We start from the raw sequence: 24,464 nt of genomic DNA, 5'->3' as shown, positions 1-24,464 counted from the left end.
CCTGCCTAACAGTGCAATCCTAAAGAGAATCACACCCTTCTAAGCTCATTAAAGTCTATGGCCTTAGAAGGATATAACTCTGTTTAGGATTGCACTGTCAATTACTTAAAGCACAGCTGCAAGTGGAAAACAACATTCATAAAGCAGGAGGAACTGAGGACAGCCATGGATTGCAGTCATAAACCTGTACGGATAATCATTTCGTGCCCCTCTCCCTTGGTGGCTCTGTGGGCAGGGTCTTATTTGTTTTTCAAAAATGAAGCCAAAGCAGTAGAAGATGGTTTTAAAGAGGGGCTGCAATTAATAAGATAATCATATGTATAGGAATGAAGGGTTTTTTTTTTTTAGAAAGCTAGTAAATGTCAGAATGTGACATCGGGATGTGACGTCAGTGTCACCCCATGGGTCAGGAATGACCCGGCGCTTGCACAGGGGACCTTTACCTTAAGCAAGGGGAAGATATACTGAATCGAGGGCCTCCTCTCCCTTTTTTCAGGTTTTGCTTTCTAGCTGTTTTTTTTGCTGGAGATCTCATGAGCCATGCCCCCACCTACAGTTGGTCTTTTTATTTGGGCAGCAGCCAGGAAAAAATGCTGCCAGATAAGCCATCTGGTTTTATCCAGGAAGGAGCCTGGAAAATTCCAGCATTACTTTGACTCATAGGCTACTAGAGGCATTGCATCCCTTGTGTGATTTTCTATACCAAGACCTCATAGCTCAGAGAGAAGGGATGAAAGTTGCTGTCACTTCAGAAAGCGGTGAATTGTCCCTGTTCTTAAGAATGGGAGGGGGGCATTTGGGAACTGGAGTGAGACGGAGCTTATCTTCAAGCTCCAGTTAAACTCTCAGTAAATATAATATTTTGATGACCATTTACCAAAGTGGTACTTTACTATAGTGTGCCCCTTGGTAGGCTAGTTATGTATAATATCCTGCCAAGTGCTGAGGAATATTTTACCACTCCTCTGCTTCTTTGGCCAAGTGTGGATGTGTAATAAAATTCTCTTTTCTACTTGGAAATGGAGAAAAACTCACCAAGTGGGTACATGCACACTTTGGTAAAGTTACCATTTAGTAAATAATCATCTGAATTTCCCTGTGTTGATTATGTAATCTATACTTTTTCTCCTAATGCCAACAATAATTGAAATACAGTTGAAAGAGCTGCATTAATATCCTGCGAATCTAGAATGAATCTGTGTGTCAAGTCACTTCCGACATATGGCAACTCTATGAATTAATGCCCTCCAAAATGTCCTATCGTTAACAGCCTTGCTCAGGTCTTGCAGTGGCTGTGGCTTATTTTTTTAAAATTATTATTATTATTTGGATTTGATCACCAGCCCACTGATTTGTTTTTTTGGCGGTCCATGGTATCCTTAAAAAACTCCTCCAATGCCACTTTTCAATGGGATCAACTTTCTTCCTGTCAGCTTTCTTCATTGTCCAATTTTCACACCCATACATAGTAATGGGGAATACTATGGCATGAATTAACATGATCTTGGTCACCAGCAACACATTCTTACACTTAAGAATCTTTTCTAGCTCCTTCCTGGCTGCTCTTCTCAGTCTCCTTCTGGTTTCTTAGTTGCAGTCTCCCTTTTGGTTGATATATTGCATATATCAATATTGCATATTTAAACAATATATCCTTGAAAAAGATTGCATATATCAACAGGAATTATCATTTACCAATGGTGTAGATTGTATTACATAAAATCTTAATACCTTGCATTTCGAGAGAGTAACACCTTTTTAAAAAAGCATTTAACATATTCCAAAAGAAAAAGTATTTCATATGAGGTTTTTTTTTTACCTAGTGTTCCTCAAAGTTTCCAATTTTTCGGTTGGGGAAATGGGGAAAATCAATCCTAAGAGGAAAACTTCCCATTTTTTCCCTGGGGTCGCCACATCTCTAGGCGTCCCATGTCTTAGCCTATATGGGGCTTGAATTCATTTCACCAAGGATGAAATGCTGATTCTGTGACCTTAGGCAGATGATGAGAGGGAGGGCATCTTGGCCATCTTCTGGTCACTACGGTAGGTATGTGTGTGGGGGGAGGTAGTTGTGAATTTCCTGCATTGTGCAGGGGGTTGGACTTGATGACCCTGGTGGTCCCTTCCAACTCTATGATTCTATGATGCTCTACTCCAAGTTTCAATAACCAGCTATGCTATTAACTAAGCTGCTGCCGCCAGATAGTTCTATGCTTCCCTCCCCCTACCCCAACATTGTTGGAAATGTTGGAAATACCTGGCTTCAAATCCTTTCTCTCACTGTGTAACTTTAGGCCAGTTGCTCTCTCTCACCCAGGACAACGTAAGAGGGATGTAATGAGGGCAAATTGGGGGAGAAGAGAACCGTGTACTCATCTAGAGCTCCTTGCTGGAAGGACAGGATAAAAATGGATGGATGAATGTAAATTAGGAAGAAAGTTGTGAACCTGAAATGTCTCCCAAATCAAAACACACCGGGTCTGGATGCAACAAGCAGCTTCACGATTTTGACCTATGTATTTTTATGGTGCAGATCGAGAATATTAAATCTCCTAATGCTTCCAGCTTGATTTCCCATAGCTCAGTCCAAAGGAAAGCTTCAGCTTTTCCTTCCGGACATACTTTTAAGCTTCATCTGAGCTTTCTGTATCCTTCCACCTGAGGCTACATAGGAAAAAGTGGTATTTCTTCATTCTTCTGTAATACTGTAAGAACTGGCAAATAAATTTTACTGAAACTTTCTTGCTCATGTAGACACACATGCATATTTACACAAGTGCCTTCCCTTTGCATATGAGCAGTTTTAGTTAGTTGCTTGATAGTTTGGAGAAAGTACCAGTAAAGGAGGTTCACAAATGGAGAATAATGTGTGGCTGTTGAACTTCCCTTCACAAATGTAAGATGCTTTTAAAAAGTTAGAGGAACTATCAATAACCATTGAGAGAGGTGGCTTGTCTAAAACTGGTTTGCGGTGTGCTGCATAGGGTTGCCAACCTCCAGGTACTAGCAGGAGATCTCCTGCTATTACAACTGATCTCCAGCTGATAGAGATCAGTTCCCCTGGGGAAAATGGCCACTTTGGCCATTGGACTCTTATGGCATTGAAGTCCCTCCCCTCCCCAAACCCTGTCCTCCTCAGGCTCTGCCCCCAAAACCTCCTGCCGGTGATGAAGAGGGATCTAGCAACATTGCTACAACATTGGAGGCCCTGACTGGATAGCCCAGGTTAGCCTGATCTTGTCAAATCTTGGAAGCTAAGCAGGGTCAGCCCTGGTTAGAATTTGGATAGGAGACCTCCAAGGAATACCAGGGTCATGACGCAGAGGCAGGCATTGGCAAACCACCTCCAAATGTCTCTTGCTTTGTAAACCCTACAGGGGTTGCCATAATTAGCTATGACTTGATGGCAAAATAATCCAAAACTGGATAGTTTGGAGACTGGATAGTCAAAGGAAGATATATTTGAATTGACCAATCTATAGGTGGATTGTTTGGGTTTTATTAATAACTGTTTTGCAGTGATTTTTATCTTCTAGTCTGTTTTCTGCCATTTATCAGTCTTACAGCCTTTTCATCTATTTTCCTGTCCTTTCCATCCTATCTCCTCGATGCCCAGTGATTTCTAGTTGGAATAAAAAGGTGCTTCTTTACAAGGTCCTAAAATAGGAGAAGGAGTCGGAAAAGTGTGATCAGTCATAGGTTAAAGGAGAACATCTTTTATGAGCCTCTCGTTCCTTTTTAAAGATCTACAGGGTTGTTTGTTTGTATAGCACCATCAATGGTCTCCATGCTTTACAGCATAGCATTAAGTAAAAAGATAGATCCCAGTCCCTTACTATCTAAATTTTGACAGAAGAGGAAAAACAGAAGGGAGAGGATCACAGGCTTAAGGATAACAGGGAAAGAATATACAAAAATGCAGTCCCACACTTTTAGGTTGTGGTCCCAGCACATTATTTACCGTATATAAACATTTCTATCCTGTTTTTCTATGAACTGTTATTCAGGGCTGCATACAACAAACATCGACTAAAGCAACAGAAACAATAAACCAACTATTTACACAGTAAAAGCAATACCAAAGGATAAAAGCATTAAAATATGCATCAACACAAGCTCAGAAAAAGCAGATAAACTACATAGAAACCAAAGAGGTTATATCCACGGAAAACCTTCAACAGAAGTTAAAACCTGATCATAAATCCCATTACTAAAAGTTGAGGAATAAGGGCTGAACCTGAGAGCAAGCTGTGCATGATACCAGGAGATCTGTGGATCCATCTTCCAATCAGGGTTGCCAACCTCCAAGTACTAGCTGGAGTTCTCCTGCTATTACAACTGATCTTCAGCCGATAGAGATCAGTTCACCTGGAGAAAATGGCCACTTTGCCAATTGGACTCTATGGCACTGAAGTCCCTCCCCTCTCCAAACCCCACCCTCCTCAGGCCCTGCCCCAAAAACCTCCAGGTATTTCCCAACCCAGAGCTGGCAACCCTACTTCCAGTGTATTTTTAGTGAAAGATAGGTTGGAGGGCTGTGAGTGTAAGCCCTCAAGTGGGACTCAGTGCTTTACAGCTTCTGCCACAAAGGCCAGCTGAAGCAGAAAGGGCCTGTTGCCGGGGCCTCAGAATGGGACACCTAGGGCCAATTGGGATATCTCAGGCTCTAGAAAGGCCTGCTTTACAGACAAATTGTGAGCAGCGAACAGCCCTAGCCCAGAGTGAATTTTAGCTTGTGACCTGCCCTGCCTCCCTGGATATGAGACCTCACCTGTATTTGAATTAACCTCTGGTCCTTGGACCATCATCTGTCTCCTCAGAAAAAAGAAACCAGCTCATGTCATACCAACTGAAATGACACAATCCTATTGTGCAAGCTTTTGAGAACCCTTCATCAGGTAGATGTTACAAACATAAAAAAATAAAGAATAAAAGTAAATTTTAAGACCCTGTCAGGATAGCCGTTTGTGCTGGATGCAGGCTCACTATTTGATTGCTGTAGGTGTTAGATTGCAGCGCTTGCATTTTGGGAAGAGGAAACAAATGATGGAGGGTAATCTCATCTAAAAAAAGTCTAGCAAATCCTCAGAAAACCAGCCTGTTGCAGCTTTTGACCTCACCTCTGGCCTCTGGCCCCTTGCACACTTGGAATGAACCCTGGCAGCCTAAGGAAAGAGGTGATTATCCCTTTCCTTGCAGGCTATTTTTGTGATTATTTCCCACCATGGCAGGAAAATACAGGGCTCAAATGTAATGAGCTGTGAAGCAGTAGACTTCCTCTAAGAGGTAGGTTTTTAAGGAGAAAACTGAAGGAAAAGAAGTAGAGGTACATGAGTCCTCCAACTCTGCCCTCCTTTGTCTGGAGCTCCCTCCTGAAACATCGTGCTCATTTTATAATATAGTTGATTTTTTTGTTTGTTTGCCGTCAAGTCACAGCCGATTTATGACAACCTCATAGGGTTTTCAAGGCAAGAGGCATTTGGAGGTGTTTTGCCCTTGCCTGCCTCTTTGTCACAACTCTAGTATTCCCTGGAGGTCTCCTATCCAAACACTAGGCAGGGTCGGGGCTAGGCTTACCAGGTCCCCCTTTTTCTTCGGCAGGAGGTTTTTGGAGTGGAGGTGGGGAGTTGCGCGCGCCCGGAAGTGCTTCATCACTTCTGGTTTACACCCGGAAGTGCTGCATTGCAAAGGGCCAGTTTCCACTCAAACTCCCAGTTTGAGTGGTAAAGGCCAGTTGCTATGCAGCACTTCTGGGTGTAAAACGCATCACAAGGGGCCGTTTTCCACTCAAGCTTCCGCCTGCTGACCAGCTGAGGGGCGGTGGGCAGCCTGGATAATTGGCAGGCAATTGCCCACCATAACCAGGCAAATGGGAACCCTAGTGGCAGATTATGGGTGCACAACTGGACTCACAATCAGATGTATATCAGGGAAACTCACCTTAAAAAGCACTTGTTGGCTCAGTGCTGGGAGGGAGGGCTGCAAGCAGGGGAGAAGGAGCTTCCAGTTTGCCTCCCACTTCACTTTCACCTGGGCCATGTGGCACCAGAGCAAAGGGTTGAAAAGCTCACAGGAAAATGTGAGCTTTTAGTAAACACAGATTTTTATCACTCAGTGAATACCATAAATCTCTTAGCCCTTATACCACATGGCTTTTTGGTCAAATGGATTCATTTGTATTCACTGGATGAAAACGTTTTCTTTCTAGAGGAATTTATTAATTTTTCAAAAGCTGTTAATACTCTTGGTATATTATGAGTTATCTTCTGCGCATTCCAAAAGCTTCTTATTTGACAGTACTAAGAAAGGGGACTCTTTCTTTTGAAGTTCTTATATGAGCTGTCCATATGTTTTTACTGACTGGTTAACCATTAAATATTTTATCTATTTTGTGGCCAAGATCAAAAGGACCTCACAGCTAATTCCGCATGTCCAGCTCTTGGTGGCTTGTGATCTCTGTCACTCTGCTCAGCAGAGTTTCAAGCCTAAGGACCTGTGCCATAATGACCTTCTGGTGGCACTGTTCCATGGGAGGAAGAGCCATGTATGTTGGAGGAAGGCTTGAAACTGCTGAGCAGAATGATGGGGTGCACTAAGGGTTGGATCCAGGGCAAAATTTCTGCCTGCCCAAGCAAAAATGCAAGAAAAAGACAGCAGCTGCTGCCTATTGTATATGCAGGGAGGAATGTGCTAGTTGTTGCACAAGATCTTGCGCAAGCAGAACCACACTAAGTCCATTTATATTTCTGCCTGCACATTGCTGGATCCAAGCCTAAGCTCTTAAGAAGAGGTTCTACTGCTCAGCGGAAGAGCCTTTGCTTAGCATGCAGAATGTCCCAGGTTCAATCTTGGTATTTCCACTTAACAGGATCTGGTAGGCGGTGACATGAAAAACCTCTGCATGAGACCCTGGAGAGCTGCTGTCAGTCTAAGACAATACTGACTTAATGGACCGGTGGTCTGATTCAGTATAAGGTAGTTTTATGTGTGAGCTGCCAGTTTCCAAGGTAATTATCAGAAGAACTGAGTTAAATAGAGGTGAGAAGAGATGAAGTTCTAGACAGCCATGATGAGTATTCTAGCATGCATATGGTCGCCTGGCTAACTTACTTTGACCAAACTTCCTTGCTTACATGTAAGGCAAGCTCCTGGTTGGATCACTTTGCTAGTTTTTGTTGAAATTAATCTTGGCGCACTGTGAAGCAAGTTGTGCCTTGGTAATAAATAACAAAACTGGACTAAATCTTTTCAATCAGCACTTCCACCACCACCATTGTAGAATGGTGGTGGTGGAAGTGCTCTCAAGTTGCAGCCAACATTTATGGCAACCACATAGGGTTTTCAAAGCAAGAGATGAACATAGAATCATAGGGTTGGAAGGGACCACCACGGTCATCTAGTTCAACCCCCTGCACAATGCAGGAAATTCACAACTACCTCCCCCCCACACCTCCAGTGACCCCTACTCCATGCCCAGAAGATGGCCAAGATGTCCTTCCTCTCATGATCTGCCTAAGGTCATAGAATCAGCATTGCTGACAGATGGCCATCTAGCCTCTGCTTAAAAACCTCCAGGGAAGGAGAGTTTACCACCTCTCGAGGAAGCCTGTTCCATGGAGGAACCACTCTGTTAGAAAATTATTCCTTATGTCTAGATATTATTTTGATTTAATTTCAAACCGTTGGTTCTGGTCTGACCTTTTGGGGCAACAGAAAACAACTTGGCACCCTCCTCTATATGACAGCCCTTCAAGTACTTGAAGATGGTTATCACATCACCTCTTCAGGCTAAACATACCCAGCTCCTTCAACCTTTCCTCATAGGACTTGGTCTTCAGGCCCCTCACCATCTTTGTTGCCCTCCTCTGGACACGTTCCAGCTTGTCTACATCCTTCTTAAATTGTGTGCCCAAAACTGAACACAATACTCTAGGTGAACAGGAGGGATTTGCCATTGTCTGCCTCTGCGTAGCAATATTGTTATAGGATCCTAGCCCTAGTCTGGAAGGAAACTCTCTGTCAAGAACTGATTTATTTTTGCAGCCGATACGGGCCTAGGAAAGGACTCTGGTGAGTGACTCTCTCAGTCGCTCTTCCCAGTCTTTCATTCCGAGCCTGTTACCAGAACTTCTGTAGAATTGCTGTCAAGGCACTCAATATGCCCACAAACATTCTGAAAACCAGTCGGGTTCATTCTTGGGGTGAACCATACTAACCTGCCCGAACCCTTGTGCTGTGGAGGGATACCGTCAACTGCACCCTTGTTAGGTAATGATTTGACCATGGCAAGGACTTTTTGGACCCCTTATTAGATCACCAACAGACTGCTTGGTACAGAAGAACAAATCCAGCATATGACCTCATGCATTAGGCCCATAACAAGCTAGGACAGTTCCATGATTGCTGCGTGGCCATGAGGCCTTGAGCTTGGTGGGCAAGGGGTTCTCTGCATGGATTCTGGATTTCTCACCCCTCTTTGTTAAGTAAATCCTGATGGTATTTTAAAGTACTATTTGTGAAGGGTAAAGGTTTACTAGAGGCTCTGGGGATTTGTTTAGAAATTACATTTTTCTTTCTTTTGTCTACTGGTAATTCCCCCTTGGTTAAGAGAAGTAGAACCAGTGAGCTGGAAGCACCGCTGTTCTCTCTCCTTCACTCCCTTTCCATTAACCCAACCCAGTCCCATTGTTTTCCCCCTCAATTGGGACTGGTGGAAGAAAGTGAACTTCCATTAAATAACAACTATGGAAGGAAGAAAACACTATTGAAAATATATTCAGTTGCACACTCTTAGGCCTTATCCAGTGCCATGGAATGATGTAGGCTCCCTGCTGTGATTTTGGAGCTTCTGCCCTGCTGCATAGATGTTCGGTCCTATTCCCCTTTCTTCTCCATTCCATTTGTATGTTTCCAAGGCTTTATCTCGGAACCCCTCATCATTCACTAATAACAAGTCTATTGACGTGCACACGGTAGAAGGGGGTGGCTATTTTTATCTAACATGGATGCCTCAAAGTATTTAGAAATTAAATTTTACTGATTAATTTCACTAATGGGAGCATCAAAATAGGAAACGGTTGTGCACAAATGAAATCTCTGGAATAGGTGCACATTGTCTCTGGTGCTCTTGCACATAAAGGCACATGCATGAAAACCATGGGTACATAGACTGCCGTTCCACTAATGGCAGTTGCTGAGGTACAGATGACTAGGAAGGTAGAATGGCTGATAACATATTGCAAGACAATTCTAGTTCTTCAAATGTATCTTTTAACCAAACAAACCATCATTGTCCTGACTTAAATCAATGGAGGATATGCTGCCACAAAACAGAGGAATAAAACAGCCTTCAGCTATGTGTAACTGTGATGACTGTGGGAGGCTCAGGCACAGATCTGTGATATAAGAATGGGAATCTTGCAAGTAAATCCCCGTTCATCTGTGTATGAGTGTTTCCTATTTTGATGCTCCCATTAGTTACATTTAAATTAATATTTATAACTGAGTGGAAGATTTTCCCAGTATGTTCACCAGTAAGGCCATCTCATTCTGACTCCCCCCGCATGTCTTTCTATATTCCCTAGTACCAAAGGATAAAATTATATATTATGATTTGTACACCATCAGTTAGTATACAGTTCCCCAACAGGGCAAAAAACACCCCTGGGGTCATTTTGGGTCAGGAAAATGTCACAGAGAGGGAAGGCTCTTCCCCTATGCCATGGTCCCAATCCAAACTAGGGCTGTTGCAGAATGTGGGAGATATATTCCCTCACACCTGAGATCTGACTCTCTCAGTTAAAATCAGGTCAGGGAATTCCAGACATTATAAGTTACAAATCTCTCTGAGCTGCATCGTTCTTTTGAGTCTGACCTTCTACAGACTTCAGAACTACTGTGATGGTTTCCTTCAACTCTAGCTTTGTGAAGAGGCTAGTTTTATAAGGGAAGCTGTGACTAGGGTTGCCAACCTCCAGGTACTAGCTGGAGATGTCCTGCTATTCCAACTGATCTCCAGTCAATAGAGATCTGTTCGCCTGGAGAAAATGGCCGCTTTGGCAATTGGACTCTAAGGCATTGAAGCCCCTCCCCAACCCCACTCTCCTCAGGCTCCACCCCAAAAACCTCCCGCTGGTGGCAAAGAGGGACCTGGCAACCCTAGCTGTGACAGTTCAACCAGTTTCAAACTAATATAAGTGAATAATGTAGATGTGCCCACAATATATTCTTCAGAGCTCTCGTTTTTGTTTGAAGCTCTGAACAGCTAGAAAAGAAAAGATAAATCAAGCTTAAGGCAGTTGCCAACAAATACAGTTTCTGTAGAACTTGAGCATACTACTTGAATACAATCATAATAATTAGGAGTGGAAAAGATCTATTCAACATTGCTGCAACTGTCTTCAGTGTTTCCAGAAGCTGGCAGGGCAGGATCCCCACTCCCCCATAGGTTAGCCATCCATAACTAGTCCCAGTGGTATTTGGTCCTCCATTAGCACCGTCTCCTCTGTCTGGAACGTATGGGGCTTTCCCGGTACTAAAAGACATCTTTAAGACCAATAATCCAATCTATATCAGCTCCCCCAAAGGAGAGGCATGTGGATCTGATGCTTCAGGAGAATACTATGAGCTGGGAAATCCTTTATGAGGGGGAAACTTTAGCAATACCTGGGGTGCGGACAGGGAGTTTCCTGATCAACTGGTGCTTTGAAAAAAGCAAACTCTTGTTCTCTGTCTCACCTCTTTTGCAATGAAGGTTGGCTGCGGCCAGCAGGACGAATCCAGTTGTCATTTTCTGTGTGACTATGGGAAGAGGGATTTTAAAAGCCACCGTGCGCAATTTGGGAGTTGACTTAAACTACATTGGAGGCCTTGGCGAGATCATTTACATTCCGAGTTCTTTTGAATGCATCGTGTTCTGGTTCCTTGTGCTTCCCAGGCCTGAAGTTCTGGCAATGTTGCCGGGGAAGTAATTGCAAAGTACTTTTCCTTTGCTTTGCCCACGGGTGACTGTGGGGGGGCTCCTCCCTGGATGCAGTGTGGGGTTGAAAGCCCGGCTTTTGCTGCTTTGCCTAAGACCTGCTTATTTCCACCCCCCTTGTCAACTGCCTGTTATATCAATCACGGAGCTGGAATCTATTTATAGGTTGGGACTCAGAGTACTGTGTCCTTAGTCACAAAGAAAGACAGAGACGCAGAGGGGGCTCTCGGCTGGCGCAGGCAGAACAAAAAGGTATTTAATCAGCAATTAGAGACACCTGAGGGGCAACGGAAATTCTACCCTGGTCCTGAGGTTCATCTCGCAACCTGAAGCATGTGAGTACCGAATTTCTGCCCTTTTCTTTTGGGATCTGGTTTCTCCCCTGCATCAGTCTTTTTATTTGGGCTAGAAATTATGGGTGCATACACCTTCACAGGACTGAAGGAGGGGGGAAAATAAAGTCCAGCTTCACGTTTGCTAACAGAACATCAAAGTGACTCACAGGCAAGCAAACAGATTAGAGGTCTTGATGGGCTGGTTTTTGTTATCGTAGTTATGGTGCCTTTTTCATCTTGGAGCAAACAAACAAAAGTTTGTGACAAGTAGGTACTGTTTGGGGAATGGAAATAGTTCAGAGTGCTGGTGCTCCAAAAGGTCAGTGTATAGCATAACTCAGTTTAAGGGCTTGTCAAGGACAAGTGATATTTCCCCAGCATTGCTATAAAGTCTGGAAACTGGCAAACTTCAGCGGTATAAACATTCTTTTGAAATAATTTCACACCTCAAAACTATCCCTTGCAACTTTGGCATGAATGTTCTCTAATATATAAATGTGAAATGGAACATTAGTCAGTGCATAAGGTCTGAGCTTTTAAAGTGTCTCACTTAAAAAAAAAAAGTATCTGATGAGAGTAGGACATTCACTAGTGACCAAAGGAACACACATGACTTTGGGAAGACAGTATTGTGACGTCTGTGTCAGTGTCAATGTATTATGTCTATGGTTAGAGGCTAGAAGCTTGTTTTAAGACATCCAGCATGCAAAAATGCCCTTTTGTAACATCTTCTGTGAAGGAGAAAATGCAGAGGACCTCATGTTATAAAAATATAAAGAAAATGGATAGTTACTTTTTATTGCTTAGGTGGTTTTATTTTAGCAAACCATCAATGTAGTCAAAACATTATTTTGTTACTCAAAAAAAGTGTTACTGTACCTGCTGAATTTACTTTAAAAGATTTTTAAAAGTATCTACCTTTTATAAAGATTGCAGTGTTTTGCTTCTCCTCTTTCTCTTTTAAAAAAATTATCTAAATCTCAAAAATAGAATTGATTTGCTAAATTTCTTTTGAGAGAACATGTTAAGCTTGCTAGTTTTAGTTGAACAAAATGAATCACAGTTTTGAAATATGCTTTATCTAAACTGTGTTCAGTTTAGTGCTGGTTTGAATAAAGTGTTATGATGTGTGAATAGTTGAGGAGATTGTTCAATACGCCATCTTTTGTGTAAAATGTATATAATGGGTTCTTGCTTCTTTTTTCTCAGTATAAACTTCATTCAAAATTTTTTGTACTTTGTATGTTCATTTTTAGCTATTTGTATAACTCCAGACTTATTCTTCTGAACTTCATAACATCCTGTACAAAACACTACGTATGTTGGCATAACAGAAAAATCTGATTAAACATAAGAACAAAAAGTTTCAGATGATCATCAAAACTTAAAACGCATTTGGAAAAACATGTACATAATCCAGTGATACTAGCATCTTGATAAATATTTTACTTGCACTTTATTAAACTGAAAAGTTACATGGTTTTACTAGAAGTAATTTTTGTTGGTTTTACATAATGTCTTCTTGTGTTTGTTATATTTTCTTTTGAAATATTGTGAACTGAAGCTGGAATTACAATGTAAAATAACTCTATGTTTGCATTAGGTCCTGCAATAAATCAGTTAAAAGAATTTTTTCATTATTAAAAACAGACCATAGTCTGTATAGGTAGTTCAAATGTACTGATATTTTTAAGTATTTGTATTTGGCAAATGAGGGAATCTAATCCTTGTTTCTTTCCCATAATAAATTCTCCAAAGTTGTAAGATGTTAATATTAATATACCTGCAATAATTCATGATTAATAAACACTTCTGCAGTATCAGGATTCTTGAGCAATTTTTCTCAAACTTCCTCTTTTTTGGTTCTTGTAGGTTATCCGGGCTGTGTGACCGTGGTCTTGGTATTTTCTTTCCTGACGTTTTCCTGACCAAGACCACGGTCACACAGCCCGGATAACCTACAAGAACCAATGAACTCTGACCGTGAAAGCCTTCAACAATATTCCTCTTTTTTTTCTAGAAGTTTAATAATTTTGGCCTATTTTGTGGATGTGTTTACAAAGTAATTAAATTTCATCTGGTTTTGTGTTCATCAGTGCAGTCCTAAAGAATGATTTCTTGGGAGTAAGCCCCTTTAAATAGACCCGAGTAGGATTCTGAGTAGACCTGTGTACTCTCCTTGTGTGTATGTTTTGTTACTTACAAGTTCCCTCATGTTCAGCCAGTAGATTTCTTGTTGTGCCTTTGAGGGGTGTGTGTGTCAAATGTCATGTCCTATCTAGTACTCAAATAAACTATGCGGCGCCACCTATTTCCCACTTTCTTGTGGGTTAGATAAATTCTAGGAAAACTCTGATGTAGTGTGTAGAAAACAGAGTACTGTTATTTCATTCCTACTTCGCTAAAAAGTGGTATTATGTGGATCCAGGTACTAGACACTACTGTCATATCTAAAGTGACTTTTCAAATGCAGTTTTTAACTGGGTTGTTAGTGATAGGTGTGTGTGTGTGTGTGTAGAGACCCTTATCCTTTCCCTCCTCATCTGTTTACACTTATTATAAGTGTGAAGTTCTTTTGTTTGACCCACTTTACTAACCCTTTTTTCTTTGTGTTTCATCATCTCATGGAGATTGTGTATTACACACATGCCAAGCAGACTATACAGGTGTGTGAAATTTGGAAGTGATACCTGCCTGAGAGGATGAATTAAACACCAAGAAGGTGGGAAGGATCAACTAGTGTTATTTAAAATGTTACAAATCATGAAGGCCTAAGTAAAAATAAGCAGTAACCAGCCACAAATTTGTAAGATTGAGCAGCTATTTTGCCTTTCCCCCGTTATTTCTTCACCTCTGCATCATTCTATCCCTTTATCATCTCTCAATTTTTACCTTTCATTATTCTTATGCTCCCCCCCACTTTCCAGAAAACACATTTCTTTCTGGCACAGAAAATAAACTCAGATTGCTGGTAGTTATGTTAATCTAATTCAATCCTCTGTGGGTTAGAAGTGAAATTCTAATAGTGGAGCTGTTGAGGGCTTTTTTGTTAATGGCTTGGGGATTACATTGAGTTAAAGGCTCATTTCCTAATCAAACAGAGAGAGAGAGAGTGACTCCGAATATTTATGAGTCTCCTAGCGCGAGTTAAACATTGAACTCCAAAAGCAGGATCTCAGTGCAGCGGAAAGAGTTAAAACCCCTCAGGGCTGCTATGCAAAAAAATGAAACCAGTTAAGCCATCAGCATTTTCAACTGCTGTACAACTTCAGTTCAGTAAGGGTGTGTGTAGGGGGTGAGGGGAGAATAATCATCCTGCAATGTTAAAATGGAAACTGCAGTGAGATATGTAAAACAAAGTGAAGTGATGCTTCAGAGCAGCTCTCTTGTAGGCAGGCCCATAAGCATGGCATGGGTTGTATCAAGGCCTTAGTAGAAGCTGCCAAGAAAGTCAAATTTTAATGGTGGGCTTTATGAATTCTTGAGAAGGGAAGCTGCTATTCTGAGAACTTTGCAGTTTAAAAAAACTTAATTTTCAGTTTATTCCTATTGGTGTTTTTTTTTATTCTTAGTGAACCCCTTTTTGACTGCAACCACCAGTTTGGGTTGCCAGCTCTGGGTTGAGAAATACCTGGAGATTTTAGAGGTGGAGCCTGAGGAGGGCAGGGTTTGGTTAGGGCAGGGTCTTCAATGGGTTATAATGCCATAGAGTCCCCCTTCCAAAATAGCCATTTTGTCCAGGTGAAATGATCTCTGTCGCCTGGTGGTTGTGATAGCGGGGGATCTCTAGCCACCACCTGGAGGTTGGAAATTCTAACACCAGTACATTGTCTTGTCTTCACAGAATGTGTACATGAAGCTCCCTTATACTGAATCAGCCTTGGTCCATCAAAGTCAGTATTGTCTACTCTGACCAGCAGCGGCTCTCCAGGGTCTCAGGCAGAGGTCTTTCACATCACCTACTTGCCTAGTCTTTTTAACTGGAGATGCCGGGGATTGAACCTGGGACCTTCTGCATGCCAAGCAGATGCTCTGCCACTGAGCCACAGCCCAATGTGTTACAGTGGGCTGGTTCCATGCTGCATATGATAGCTTGATGATTTTGTAATGTTGGTTACACTCTGTGGACATATCAGAGCAATCAAATGATCAGCCCTCTCTGTGTGTTGTCTAATGGACCTCCCTTCCTGTCCTTAGTGCTGATATATGCCTCTGGGACGAGAGATTCCAGTCATCTCTGGCAGTGCCAGTGTGGGCAGGATGTAAAACTAAAACAGAATTTATAGCAAGGCATTTCTAAGCAAAATTTTGAATGTGCAGTTTGTGAAAATGTTGAACTCTAGGAATATAAGAAGAGCCCTGCTTGGTCAGGCCAGTGGCCTATCTAGTCCAGCGCTCTGTTTCACACAGCAACCAAACAGTTGCCCAGGAAAGCCAGCAACAGGGCACAGAGGCTAAGGCCTTCACCCCTAATTAGGGTTGCCAGGTCCCTCGTCTCAACCGGCGGGAGATTTTGGGGGTGGAGCCTGAAGAGGGTGGGGTTTGGGGAGGGGAGGGACTTCAATGCCATAGAGTTCAATTGCCAAAGCGGCCATTTTTCTCCAGGTGATCTGATCTCTATCGGCTGGAGATCAGTTGAATTAGAAGGAGATCTCCTGCTACTACCTGGCAGTTGGCAACCCTACCCCTAATGTTGCCTCCAAGCACCGGTATTCAGTAGGCTGCTGACTCAAAGTGCAATTGCTTTACATATGTTGGCATATCTTGGTTGTTCTGATTTTGCAAGGCTTTAGAGATGAAATCTCATAAGCTGCCAACTAATTATCATTGCATCAGATAGTATTATAATTTCATGTTATCTATCAAAAACTATAGAACGGTAATCATCCACCCCTTTACATATCAGCCACAAATCCTGTTAAATATGATATATTAGTGATTTTCAAACTATTTTCTGTAACTCTGGATTCTTTAGCTTATCAGTGAAAAAATAGTTGAGACACAACTTGACTACCACCTCTGATTTTCCTGCTTACAGGGATATGGTGTATTTCTACAACACATCCTCAGTTTGCAAGGGCTATGGTGATGCCCAGCACTGCCCTGTGCGAACTAAGGGCATCCAATACAGGGTCGCCATGCCATGCCAGGCAACCAGTGGGAGATGGGAGAAGGCGGCGCATGGGGAGGCACACAGCATTGAGTGTTCCATGATGCCACTTTTGGGGCAAACCTAGAGAAACAGCGGGTAGCTTTAGGACTCTCTGGAAACTCTACAGTAAAACCATAGAACTTTAAGAATTGCCGGAAACTCTGTGGTAAAACTATACAGATTCTGGTAATTCCTAGAGCTACCCTCTGTCATTTTTAGTGTTTCCCTAGAAGTGACATCATGGCACATATGCCATTGATGGGTAGGGTTGCCAGCTCCCGGTTGGGAAATACCTGGAGATTTTTGGGGTGGAGCCTGAGGAGGGTGGGGTTTGGGGAAGGGAGGGACTTCATTCCCATAGCGGCTGTTTTCTCCAGGTGAGCAGATCTCTGTCGGCTAGAGATCCGCTGTAATAACAGGAGATCTCCAGCTACTATCTGGAGGTTGGCAACCCTATTGATGGGTTTTTAACAATTTTCTCCTACTGCCGCTTGCAGTGGTGACAGGCAAAGTGGGTTGCCACTGGGAGGTCTCCCACCATAGAAGGAAACCTGGCAACCCTAAAGCAAGATTGCAAAGTATTACAGGAACAAGGAGATTGCCTGGTAGTGAAAAGTTTGAAAAGTACTTCCTGAAGGTAAGCCGTTTAAAAACTGTTGTGATATACCACTGTCTATCAACTATATTCAGCCAAATAGTAAATACCTTTGCACCCGACTATCAAATATTGTGAAATATCAGTAAAGATATCAAATGTTGAAATAAAATATAATCGTGTGTCGAATGAAGATATACAATATATGGAGAACAGGTGAAAAAAATCTCCATGATCCAGGCTCCTTCAATTTTTTTCTTTCTTTCTTTTTGCCGTCATCACAGCTGAGATGGCGATCTCGTAGGGTTTTCAAGGCAAGAGACATTCAGAGGTGGTTTGCCGTTGCCTGCCTCTGCGCAGCAGCCCTGGTATTCCTTGGTGGTCTCCCATCCAAATACTCACCGAGGCCAACCTCATTTAGCTTCCAAGATCAGGCTAGCCTGGGCTATCTAGGTCATTTGATAGGGACCCAAAAAATTCCTGCTCAGCCCTATAGCATCTGGCTAACCCAATGTTCTTGCCAGAGAGAGGGAAGCTCTGCAGAAAAAAAAGACACTAAGTAAACCAGGATGGCTTTAAATAGTCTCCCCTGTGTGGCCATCTAATCAGCTGTACCTCCAAGCACCTGTTATTTCTCACCCACCCTCAGGGTGTGGTGCCCAGCATTCTCTTAAAGGGGGGTGTATGCAAAACTCCTCCTGCCACTGTTTGAGCAGAAACATGCTTCCAGCCATTAAACATAAGCATAACTCAATGCTAAACGCGTACACTGTAGAAGAAGAGTTGGTTTTTATACCCTGTTTTCTCTGTCTTTTTAAGGAGACTCAAAACTGGCTTACAATTGCCTTTCCTTCCTCTCCCCACAACAAACACCTTATGAAGTAGGTGGGGTGAGAGACTTGGGAGAACTGTGACTTGGAGATTTTGTGTACTGCTTACGTCATATTTCTGAGTATATGCCGATAAAGGTCACCCAGCAGGCTTCATGTGGAGGAGTGGGGAAACAAACCCGGTTCTCCAGATTAGAGTCGACCATTCTTAACCACTACACTGCACCGGTAGCAACCAGTGATCATTCTGAATTGGTATCCTCCTCCTTGCCTTTCGTGTGCCATTTATAGGAGCATCCACCCTCTTAGCAGATCTCTTAGGGGTCTCCCAACAACAGGTCTCAGATGAATATGAAAACTGCAATCTCAGCTCAAGATGGACTACACATTCTTTTCTCTTCACAATACATCCTACTTCTTTCTAGCTTTCATGTTTCTAGTTTTCTTGTAGAACTGCGTCACTTCCTCCACTACGGTTTAGAAAGTGTGTTGTTTTTTAACTCTGTAACAGCATAGGCACCCAATTGGTGGAAATATATATTGTAAAGGTACACCCACATGGGGTGGTAGTGATGGCATTAATCTTGAGAAACACTGAGGCTTTGTATTTTAAAACCTGATATTTCCTTTGAAAATAAAATAAAAGAATATTTCCTACTTGAAATCTCCCCTTTCATGTGGCATGATGCTCTCATTTACTGAAAGATTATCACTGGGAATGGAAAAAAGAGATGTCCAACCAGAGTATGAACACTGCAGGCATTATATGTTTTTTAGTAGCATGGCCTCCTGCGTCTAAATCTGGCAGTAGGGTGAATTTCTACCATTTAGGAATTTTTTGTTGTTGTTGTTGCAGGGATACACTTTAATAATCCTCAATATTATAGCAACTACCTACTGGACGAGGAGCCCTGTGGCACAGAGTGGTAAGCTGCAGTACTGCAGTCCAAGCTCTGCTCAAGACCTGAGTTCGATCCCAACAGAAGTTGGTTTCAGGTAGCCGGCTCAAGGTTGACTCAGCCTTCTATCCTTCCAAGTCGGTCAAATGAGTACCCAGCTTGCTGGGGGTAAAGGGAAGATGACTGGGGAAGGCACTGGCAAACCACCCCGTAAACAAAGTCTGCCTAGTAAACGTTGGAATGTGACGTCACCCCATGGGTCAGGAATGACCCGGTGCTTACACAGGGGACCTTTACCTTTATCTACTGGACAGAAGAAAGTTTGGCATGCCTGCTCTGTGCCTGTTGCCCATTGCTGAATAGCTTGCACTGGCTTACTTGTTGTTCTTTCTACTCAGGCCGAAACGTCACATACTGGCAGGCTTGCATCTCCTCCTTCTTTTCACCTTTGTAATGTTTAGTAAGGCAAAATGTGGGATATGATATCCTTGGGTGAATATCAGGCCCCCCGCCCTTCCCTGTGGCAGCTCATGAAATGGAACAGGGGCAGGAAAACTCCCAGCATGCTGATGTCACGTCACTTTTTGCCCTTTTAAACATTACAAGGGACAGAGAAAGAGAAGCCCGGCTGCCGTTTTTGTCAGTAGCCGTCTGGTGTGCAGGATACCCAGTCGCCCTTTGGAAGCGGCATCCTATCACTTCTGCTTAAAAGATTGGAGAAAGTCACAAGAGCAGGAGGGGAATGTTCAAACAAACGGGGGGGGGGGGGGAAACGTCACTTGGATTGATTTCCAGGCCCTGGGGACTAGCTTCCCCTCGATCTTTATGTCACTTTCCTGTGTTGTCAGCAGAACCCTTTGTCCCATGAGCACCTTTTATATTGCAAGAACTTTTCCAGTAGCTTCAGGAGGCAAAAGCACTCCATTTGCATAGCTTCCCAGGTTGCCTTTCCCAGGTTTTGCTCTTATTAGAATATGTGATTTGAACTGTGGGAAAGGAGAGAAATAGAGCTCCAAGTCCTGTTTCAAAGCTTATTTATTCTTTCTTTATTAAAATATTTATATTCCATATTCTGTCATGGCTAGGGTTGCCAACCTCCAGGTACTAGCTGGAGATCTCCCACTATTACAACTGATCTCCAGCCGGGAGAGATCAGTTCACCTGGAGAAAATGGCTGCTTTGGCAATTGGATTCTATGGCATTGAAGTCCCCCCACTCCCCAAACCCCACCCTCCCCAGCCTCCACCCCAAAAACCTCCCGCCGGTGGCAAAGAGGGACCTGGCAACCCTAGTCATGGCTCAATGTAGCTTATAAATCAACAAATACCAATATCAGAATTCAAATGCCAAATAAAACACTCAGATATTTTCCCTGCAAAGGTACCTGCAATCTGTGCCCCATGAGAAGCCCTGGCAACTAAAATGGCTTTGCAGAGTCTCCTGAAGATTTGTACAGGCGGTACTCCCCTCCTCTCCTCAGAGAACCCATTCCACAAAGGAGAGCTACAATGGAAAAGGCACCGACTCCAGTAGATGTCAGATGGGCCACTTCAACAAGCGGTAGTTTCTAGGTTGCCTTCAAGGGCAGTACCATGTAGAGTGCATTACAGTAATTCATCCAGGTTGCCAGCCTCCAGGTGGTGGCTGGAGATCTCCTGCTATTACAACTGATTCTGTTCTTCCGGTGGAAACAGTGGTGTGCAAGATTCTCTCCAGGATCAGAGGAGCATGCCTATTATATTAGGTGCCATGGACACAGGCAGGATAATGCTGCTGCAGTTGTCTTGTTTGTGTGCTTCCTAGAGGCACCTGGTTGGCCACTGTGTGAACAGACTGCTGGACTTGATGGACCTTGGTCTGATCCAGCATGGCTTTTCTTATGTTCTTAAGATGAAACAATGGTGTGATGATTCGATATGGCAAGTGTGTGTGGTCAGATGTTTTCCAAAACAAGAGAATCACAGCAAGCATTATTTTTTTAGTCTGAAGCCCCTCCCCACCCTGCAACAATGTATGGGCTTTTAATAATGTAGCACCCATAGGGCAAGGTGGGGGTCATTGCCCTAAAAACCCGAGGGGCCCACCTAACTAGGATGGTTGCTGCAGACTGTTGCTGTCCACTGCTGTTGTAAAACCTTGAGGAAAGCAAGCCTGTAGCGCAGGGATGTCAAGCTCATTTGTTACGAGGGCTGGACGTGACATAAATGTCACTTGATTGGGCCGGGCCTTGTGTACCATAAAATTTGTTGCCAGGGACCAGAGATGCAAACTTTATAGAAGATACAGGCAAAGCCAATTAAATATATATATATATATTAACTTTTTTATTTTTAACTTAAAATACAAACATGATTAAAACAACAACACTCTTACAGTGTTTTCTTTTATTTAACAGTCTTTGATAATTGACACCTTGGGACTGGGGTGTGTGGCTGCCTCAGCTGGCAAACCCGCAGTGGACTCGCCAGCCCAGATTGAGATGGGGGGTGGTGGCAGCCCCAGCTGGTGAGCCCTCAGTGGGCTCACCAGTACAGATTGGTACTGGGGGTATGTGTGGATACCCCAGCTGGCTTGTGGGCTGGATAAGAGCTCTCAAGGGGCAGAATCCTGCCTACGGGCCGTATGTTTGACACCCCTTCTGTAGCGACCGCCCTATACTTAGGTAGGTTGCTGGGGGCCTGGAGCAACCATCTTGCTGTACTATAAGTGCTACATTATCAATACACATCGTCAGAATAACTTGCTTCTTAACTGGAACAGCGGCAGCCTGGTAGAGCACTTGCCTCTGACTATTCCCCAACACTGGGAATGCTGTAAAGCCAGCCTTTTGGCTGCTTTGGGAAAGCAGAAGCGATCCTCAGAGCTGCAGCGGCTAGGCCTGCTGGACTGATTCAGGCACTTCCAGGCAACACAGGGTTACAGTCCATTTGAGACTCCAGACTCAGACCAAGGGACACAGGAAAGGGTAAGGGTCATTGTTCCATATTATGAATAGTGTTCAACTCCTGTCCTGCACAGTTCATAACACAAACTGTGATTGATCTTCATCATGTGCCAGAGTATAATATGCTACCACCCCTGGATTACTGAATTTCACCACTTGATACGCCTGGCCTTTTAAAAGCTGGCCTTTTACTGCTTGCCTATTTCTCGCTTTCCACTCAGTTATGTATGTCTATAGCTTAGGGCCAAACTAGATGATCTTTTTTCTAAAGAGTTTAATCCGGGGGTCCTTGGACCCAATTTGTAGGGTTGCCAACTTCCAGGTAGTAGCTGGAGGTCTCCTGCTGTTACAACTGATCTCCAGCTGATAGAGATCAGTTCACCTAGAAAATGGCCACTTTGGCAATTGGATTCTATGGCATTGAAGTCTCTCCCCTCCCCAAATGGGGAGCCCAATGTCCATAAAAGCCCAATGTCCATAAAAGCATTGTGTGTGTGTTAAGTGCCATCAAGTCGCTTCCGACTCATGGAGACCCTATGAATCAAAGTCCTCCAAAATGTCCTATTCTGACAGCACAGCCTTGCTCAGATCTTGCAAATTGAGGGCTGTGGCTTCCTTTATTGAGTCAATCCATCTCTTGCTGGGTCTTCCTCTTTTCCTGCTGGCCTCAACTTTTCCTAGCATGACTGTCTTTTCCAGTGACTTTTGTCTTCTCAAAATACGATAGCCTCAGTTTAGTCATTTTAGCTCAGCAAAAACAATCTCAGCTGTGCACATCAGTGTCAGAAGAGCTCAATTAGTAGGGCCAGCCTCCAAAAACAGCCGAATGGAAGTGGTCTTGCATGTTTTCCTTACCCAGAGAAGACACCCACACATTACTTCTGCCAGGCCATTTTGGAAGGTGGATGATACACCAAGAAGGTTGTTTAGTAAGAGAGGACAGATGTACATTCCTGAAAGAAAGACAACTTCCAGACACATATGCAGTTAGTTTTCATTTGTTTCACGGGGTCCATCTGCCTTCATCCAGACTGTGCCTCCCTTGCAGGGATATTGTGGTTTCCTGGGACTCAAATGACAATGCTTTGTCCTTGGGAAAAGTGTAGGGTTGTCCGGTCCCCACTTGCCACCAGAAGGGGATGGGGGGGGGGTAGGTTGCCAGATCCAGGTTGGGAAACTCCTGGAGATTTGGGGATGGAGCCTGGGGAGAACAGGGACCTCAGTGGGGTACAATGCCATAGAGTCCACCTTCCATGCCTCCATTTTCCTCAGTGAAACTGATCTCTGTAGTCTGGAGATAAGCTGTAATTCCAAGGGATCCCCAGGTCACACCTGGAGGCTGGCATCCCTAGAAAAGCGGCTTTGTGTTTTGTGTAGCCATTGGTGTTGAGAAAGTTCTTCAGAATGTGGCCGCCTAAGAGTCATGGGCCTCTGCTGGATCGGTAAAATCAGGCCTTTAGGAAGCTGTAACACAATTCTGTGAGAGCCAGCATGGTGTAGTGGTTAAGAGTGGTGGACTCGAATCTGGAGAACCGGGTCTGATTCCCCACTCCTCCACATGAACTGTGCTGGGTGACCTTGGGCCAATCACAGTCCTCTCAGAACTTTCTCAGCTCATGTGGAGCCAGGCAATGGCAAACCTCCTCTGAACACCTCATGCATTGAAAACCTTACAGGGTCGCCATAAGTCAGCTGTGTCTTGATGGCACTTTCCCCTACCATCAACACAATTCTGCTGCTGCTCCCTGCCTCCCAAACTGCCTACACTATCCTGTGACCTTTTAATTTGCTTTAATTCTTTGAAAGCCCAGGTGAGACTATAATCTAGGATTTTTAAAAAAACGACAAACGAAAGTATCAAAAACAGACAGCAGAAACTACGATCGATCCAAGATGACAGTAAAAGTGCATCCTATCGTTTTACCTCTCGTTTCCACCCACCTTTGCCTCCCCCTCTCCAGGACTGGCTTAAGTATCAAGTGCCCCCACCCCCCCAAAGGCAGCCACGTACCTGCAGGACTTGCTCACTCCAAAGCAAGCCTGTCTCCTCTGCAGCAAGGCACCCCTTTCATTCTGGACCTCCTTGGTAGGGGGCGGGGAAGAGCAGCAAAGGCTTGTTGAGGGGCTTGGGGGGGATCATGCAAAAGGAAAAACAGCTGGGGCATATTTTGCAGGATTCTGAGCATAACAAGCCCTATGAGCTTTCCATTGAAAAACTAGATTGAAAAATACTATCTAGTGGGAGTGGTGGGGATAGAAATTGAACTGTGTAGGAATGCATTTCAAGGGAATGTGACTCAAGCTGACTCTGTATGTGTACGCATTATGCGCAGAAACAATAGGCATTGACCTATGCAAACACATAGCAAATTATAGCTCCCCCATTAACAAATTAGCATGCTTTAAAAGGTGAAAAGCTCTATAAAATTGTCTCCCCTCTTGTTTATGGTGCGTGTGTGGATGCACTACATTGCGGAGGCGCGCACATCCCTCTCCCCACCCCCGCCTGGAAAGGGACACGCGGGGCTCTGTCCATTTCGCCATTGTTCCTGCCCGCCTGGTCCCAGCAGGGGTTCCCTAATTAGCAATCTCTTCATTTCCAATCAAAGCACAAAGCAGCCCCAAAAGCCTCTCTTTATGAGGGAGCGGAGCAGTGGCTGGGGACACAGAGTGGGATAATTGCCTTCGCCACTGGCAGCGGTAAGCAGCCTGGCTAATTCATTATTGTAAT

At 43.7% G+C, this 24,464-nt stretch overlaps 1 protein-coding gene across 2 annotated transcripts in view; it reads left to right on the top strand.

Moving 5' to 3' along the window:
* The first annotated feature begins 11,195 nt into the window (after nucleotides 1–11,195).
* ESRRB (estrogen related receptor beta) overlaps nucleotides 11,196–24,464 on the top strand; it is a 194,117-nt gene continuing 180,848 nt past the window's right edge. The window contains exon 1 of one of the 2 annotated variants that reach the window (XM_056850858.1): nucleotides 11,196–11,313. Coding sequence is in view for 1 of the 2 variants with exons in the window: in XM_056850856.1 (XP_056706834.1) it covers nucleotides 11,312–11,313 (2 nt within the window). In the remaining variant the exon portion in view is untranslated. The remainder of the gene's footprint in view (nucleotides 11,314–24,464) is intronic. The other variant, XM_056850856.1, reaches the window with a different exon arrangement.

Source organism: Euleptes europaea, chromosome 6 (genome assembly GCF_029931775.1).
Source record: "Euleptes europaea isolate rEulEur1 chromosome 6, rEulEur1.hap1, whole genome shotgun sequence".
In the NCBI taxonomy this organism is placed as follows: domain Eukaryota; kingdom Metazoa; phylum Chordata; class Lepidosauria; order Squamata; family Sphaerodactylidae; genus Euleptes; species Euleptes europaea.
This window is presented reverse-complemented; position numbering and strand designations above follow the sequence as displayed.